The sequence below is a fragment of the Prunus dulcis genome, chromosome 6, assembly GCF_902201215.1.
Source record: "Prunus dulcis chromosome 6, ALMONDv2, whole genome shotgun sequence".
Lineage (NCBI taxonomy): Eukaryota > Viridiplantae > Streptophyta > Magnoliopsida > Rosales > Rosaceae > Prunus > Prunus dulcis.
The window spans coordinates 23,757,360-23,763,046 of record NC_047655.1 but is presented as its reverse complement, the minus strand read 5'-3'; the positions used below and the strand labels follow the sequence as shown (position 1 = coordinate 23,763,046).

At 34.4% G+C, this 5,687-nt stretch overlaps 1 protein-coding gene and 1 non-coding gene across 2 annotated transcripts; both read right to left on the bottom strand.

Annotated features, from left to right (window-relative positions):
- Positions 1-1,984: 1,984 nt before the first annotated feature.
- On the bottom strand, positions 1,985-2,057 carry TRNAK-UUU. Its single transcript has one exon. It is a non-coding gene; the product is annotated as a tRNA-Lys (tRNA).
- Positions 2,058-2,183: 126 nt separating this feature from the next.
- LOC117633070 (16 kDa phloem protein 1-like) lies at positions 2,184-3,087 on the bottom strand. Its single transcript, XM_034366741.1, has 4 exons — positions 3,021-3,087; positions 2,862-2,927; positions 2,515-2,659; positions 2,184-2,325 (listed from the first exon to the last, which is right to left on the bottom strand). The coding sequence occupies exons 1-4, from the start codon at positions 3,085-3,087 to the stop codon at positions 2,184-2,186; spliced, it is 420 nt and encodes a 139-aa protein (XP_034222632.1).
- Positions 3,088-5,687: the final 2,600 nt, after the last annotated feature.

Sequence of the window (5,687 nt, the reverse complement as noted above, 5' to 3'; positions counted from 1 at the left end):
TGTGATGTGGCCTTATAATATTTGATTTTACATTTCTTTAATTATTTGGAAATTGTCCATATAATTCATGAAAAAAGATGGTGACAAAGTTGAATGGAAATGAAAAAATGAAATGAACATGGGTTGCCTCTCGTGGAGTGTTGGACAAGAAGCAATGGACCCCCATGTGAACATATCTACCAGATTGGGCAGAGGCCCATCATCTGCTAAATATAGACATGTCAACACAGAATTACTCCCCTTGACCCTAACCCATGATGAATTTACCCACTTGGCCAACCCAATTAATTGGTAACATTTGATTTATTTATATATTTCATACTCAATAAGATAAATGACGCTGTTCATTCTTTTTGGTTGTATCAAAAACATTCATTAGGAACTGTATATCTCCAATAATTTTCAACTTTCTAAAGTGAAGCAGGTCCTACAAGAAAATAACAAAGAGTTTTTATATTTGATTGGCAGTTTGGCACACCGACCAGTCTGAGGTAGATAGATCATAGATGTGAGGGGGGTTGGGTAGGAGGCATCTGCCGAAGGCAGTAACAACTGTCTATATTTTTACCGTCCCTCTTTAATTTGATGCCAATCCTTATCCTTTGAAAATTCCTTCCTCGTAGTACTGCTTTCAGCTAAAGCTGCCTCCAGCATTAAATATTTATTTATTTTTATTGGTTTAATTTTAAAGTTTAAACATACCACTTTAAGCACAAAAACATGTTGCCAAATGTTCCTATCCGATGCTCACACAACAACACAGCTTGTCAAATATCATAAATGTCCTTCAACTTCATAGTACCACTCCTTCCTTGAGGGCAAATCAATTTATTTATTTTATTTTATTTTTTTCTTGCAATCAATTTCTGTGGGAGTGTCCTTGTTGATGTGAGCAGGTGATCTTGTATGAATGGACGGTCCAGATTCCATCCAAAATAAAACCAAGAAGATGCTCAAAATTGGAGCTTTTGATTCTGCTTCCAAACTAAGCTCAAGTGGAAGCCTCAAAAACCAAACCCTAGAGGGGCGGTGCTTACTGCTTAGGTTCTATTTAGATAGTAGAGAAGAAACTGTTGAAGCCCCAAAAAAGTGCTTGTGGAATTTATACCTTATCCAATCCCCCACATAACATTATCACAAACTTTCGGTGAAACAAAAACAAAAAAAAGTCACCCATTGGAGCCAAAAAGACAAAGGCAAAGTCTTTGCAGTTTTGGACGTGAAATGTTCAGAGATTATTCTTCGAACTACTGCTGCTGATTATAAATATCTTTTTCAAGGAATCTTATACAAATGGGATTTCTGAGGTTATGGGGACAAAACTGTGGATGATGATTGATAGAATTTGAATATATACTTTGGGCATCATATCCAAGACTTGTTTTTTCAATTTTCAGGCCGACTTATGCCAATGCTTAGAGGCCACAAATTGGTGACAAGCTCTTCATTCAGTGTTAACTTGTGTCCAACCATTTAAAATCTTTGGAGGAGAATTGCACCATTTAAAATCTTTGGAGGAGAATTGCATAGGACCATTGACACCCATTTTTTGTTTTGTTTTGATCACCAATCAATAGTGGGGGTTTTTCTATTTACAATGACGATATTCTAAATTATTTTAATGTATGAGGAGGAGGGGTTCAAACTCTGGTGCAAAAGGCCGGACACATTGCCAATGAATAGTGGGTTTTTGAATACATGGCTTGCCATTTTCAAAAAAATGAGGGAGTTTGTTGGTGGAGAAGCCCTACATGCAACCGACACAGGATAAATAAGGCATAGAGAGCCCAACCTGCTAAAGGCACCAAAGGGCTGAGCCTGATTCTATAATTTATTTTTTCATTGGAATCTTTAAAGGGTATATAGGTCCAAACTGAATATATGGTCTCAGACCCAAAAAAGAAACTGAGTATAAGATGGGCTTGGGCTTCAGAACAAATTACTGAAAAGCCCAAAAAAAATAATTAAAAAAAAAAACGGAAAACGCCATCTGTGGGAATCGAACCCACGACCACGTGGTTAAAAGCCACGCGCTCTACCAGCTGAGCTAAGACGGCTCGATGTCCACTTGAAGCAAGTAATATTATTTATATATTTATTTGATAATTAACAAATAACAACTAACAGCAGCTGGCTCATATACACACGTGATTCTACTGTTTACATTTGGAGGAATAATTTGCCTATGAATTCAAGGTGAAAGCTAAAGCAACAGAGATCTCTCCAGCATAAGTCTTGTCCTGAAGGACAACTCTATACTTCGCAACTCCAAGTTCAGCCTTTCCCTTCTCTATGCCCGACGCTATCACATCCTTCACATACATCCTGCAACACAACAGAAAAAAATATATTTATCTTATATATATTACATGTACAAATCACTTTCCTAAAAGTGAGAATTCATCCACAACACGATATGATATGATACGGTATAGTATAAAAAATTATCATTTTATTTAAAAAATACAAACCCTAATTAATGAAAAAAAATATACGAGCAAATCATGTACGTACTTTGATTCGCCCACAAATACATCGTGGTCCAAGAGCTTCTGAGTGTCCATGATACGAAACAAAAGCATGTATTTGTGACCTTCGCCATCAGGATACTCTGCATCGAATTTGAATTTTTCATTCCAAACTGGCTTCGTGCCTTGTCCTGCATATGTTTCAATTACATATTAGCCCCATTACTTTCACTGTGATCATTTGGATGTAAAACATTCGAAAGGGGTATATGTAGTCTTTATTCTTCTCGGTCAGTCTATATAGAATTAAGAGCATAAGTCCGACAAGAAAACATGATTTTCTAATATAAATGTCATGAATAATTAGATAGGCCCCTGACGCCTGATGCTGACCTTTGGCTATGGTGCTTGTATGCTTTTGATTTCCATATTGAATTACAACGTAAGGGTTCATCTTCACTGCAAATTTCAAGTACATATGAACAAAATAATTATCAAAAAAGATTTCCGGTAATTAAAACAATACTGAAATATGAAGGAGTTAAAGGATACCAATAAAATCCATGTTCTTGAGGCTTCGCGCTTCAACCAACGTGACCTCCAATGTACCAGCTACCATCTCTCTCTCTCTCTCTCTCTCTCTCTCTCTCTCTCTCTCTCTCTCTCAGATGAGCAGATATTGCAGATATTATAAAGACTTGAGGGAGAGAAGTTCAGCTTCAAACACAAAGCTGGTTCAAATGGGTTTCTCTTTTTAAACTTACAAGTCTTTGGTCGTCTCATGCAAATTGGTGTTAATATATATATATATATATATATATCTAATTAATTAGAAGCTACGTCTTCTTCTGCGTGTAGATTTTTAGGGTTTCTTTTCCGGCTGCGTTAAGTACGTCAGAAAACTTAATGGGATGGGATTATTTCTTCTGGATTTGGGATTTGCTGCTGTTTGTTTATGATTATTATTACTTTTAAATACTGTGGTCAACCAATCAGAAGAATTTGAAAGCAGGTAAGGTAAATGCATATATATACATTGTTTCATTAATTAATCGTTTTAGAATTTAGACGCAAACACAAATACCTTCTCCGCCTTTAATTAATTAATTGCCACCATCTCTGCCTAGTTGTATATCCCAAGTTCTTTCCAAGCTTTGTAATTTGAAAACTCCCACCTAACCCATGATTTGGCCAACCCAATTGGAAAATAAAATCCCTTTTTTTTTTTTTGCAAACACGGTTTTGCTTCATGCAAATTGCAATTGATTTAGTTTAAATTTGTTACTAAATTAAAATAAATTTTGTCACACAGAGAGAGAGAGAGAGAGAGAGAGAGAGAGAGAGAGAGAGAGAGAGAGAGGAGCTGAAGCTCCAAGGTGGTGACATGTAATTGGAACCAACCATGCATTGTGATATGGACTTGGATTGCAATTTGAAGAACTTGCATTCCATGCACCAAGGAGTGCATGATGACCAAGACCAAAGAGGATGGCTGTAATTAGTGGATATGACTTACTTAACCCAAGCTCAATCAACTTTTTTGCTATACTTTATTATCTTTCGAAAAGAAGAAGTAAAGTTAACCCTTTTTTGAACTCCAAGTTTAGTGGTAGAATACATGAAGGCATAACATAACTAGTAGGGGTAGGCATGGTTTGGTTAGAGCTGGTCACTCATTAAATCGATATTGAAATCAAAAGTAAAAAATACACTTGATTCCAGTTCGGTTCTACCGGTTTCAGTTCGGGTCTTTGCTCAATATTCTTTTGTCTAACAAGCCTAAGACCATTTTGACGAAAAAAAGAAAAAAAAGAAAAAAAAAAGCCTAAGTTTAAGCCCATTTAATTTAATTTATATTTATCAAGAATTTTATAGTGAGAGCCTTGTATATAATTCATAGGTAAGGTATTATCTCTTAACCGTTGGATCAAATTGATTAGCTTGATCCAAAAGTTAAGAGATAAGACCTCACTTAAGGGCCACATATAAGGCCCTCATTGTAGAATGATTCTTTTATTTTTGGTTGTTAAGGCTTCAAGCATATTAAGTCCATGAGTGTCTAATAAATGCAACCCAAATTTAATTACAACTAAATTGCCACACAAAAAAAAAACATATTCAAAACATCCTCATGTATATATCAAATAGGGTTAATCATTTTATTAGTTCATAAATTTTGACCCGATTTACATTTGAGTATCTCAATTTTCAAAATGGTTCCCGTGGTCCTTTTGTTTGGATGAAGTAATTCTAATTTCCATGGAAATTGTAAATGATGGAATTTCCAATTACATCATTTAAAAATTCCATCAGTTGCAAATTTCAGCGTTTGGATGTCATACATGCGGAATTTAAGAAATGACATAAATTAAAATTTCATTTGTTCGGATAGTCATCACAGAATTAGAATATACTTAGATGTAACAACAATTTTTTTTTTTTACAACAGTCTTGTATATAATTAGCATAGTTCAACACATTATTATTATATATATATATATAATTAGAAAGACTTGTGCAGTACTAAAATTGTCTAACAGCCCATACCTCAATTGTTACTAATGTAAAGAATTGCAACTGTAGATTGTCTAATTTAAAAAAAACATAAATCACGTAATTAACAAAATGAAGCTAATCATCTCAGCCAATGTTTCAACAAAATAGCAAAAATGAAAGATGTCAACTGAATATAAAATGTGTCTACACTCTCGGTGAAATAAACATCAACACCATTCCCTTCTTTCTCTGAGTTGGAATTGTCTTTAATATGAGAAACTGTTTCTCATTTTCTATAAACCAAGAGTATACCTTCAGTTGTTCATCTGGACTAAGATTTGGAATTGCAATGACTTTATTATATACTTATGAGACCGATATGAAAATAACCAAAACAACTAAAACAAATGAAAATAAAGAACCAAAACCAAAGGAACAAAACAAAGTCCAAAGTCTGCATTTAAAAAGTGAAGTACTCTGAGACCAGTATGCAAAGTGATTGAAAACAACGTTTATCCTAATTTTAACACTTCCCCATCTTCTTTGTGATATTGAAACAGAAACCAACTATCATATAACATATAAATCCAGCCTATTTTTCACCACCTACAAACTAAAATAAAACAATTACAAATGTACTTGTAAACCGACAAAAAGAAAAGAAAAAAAAGAGAGCTAACTTTAGAAAAGCAATAGTGTCAATAACAACTAAAAAACAAAGAG

What these genes read in the sequence shown, in the direction of transcription:
- LOC117633070 (XM_034366741.1), bottom strand. Translation starts at nt 3,087, where the DNA reads ATGGTAGCTGGTACATTGGAGGTCACGTTGGTTGAAGCGCGAAGCCTC. An exon ending in CAAGAACATGGATTTTATTG is followed by an intron (nt 2,928 to 3,020) that starts GTATCCTTTAAC and finishes TGAAATTTGCAG; the next exon opens with TGAAGATGAACCCTTACGTT. An exon ending in GTATTTGTGGGCGAATCAAA is followed by an intron (nt 2,326 to 2,514) that starts GTACGTACATGA and finishes GTTGTGTTGCAG; the next exon opens with GATGTATGTGAAGGATGTGA.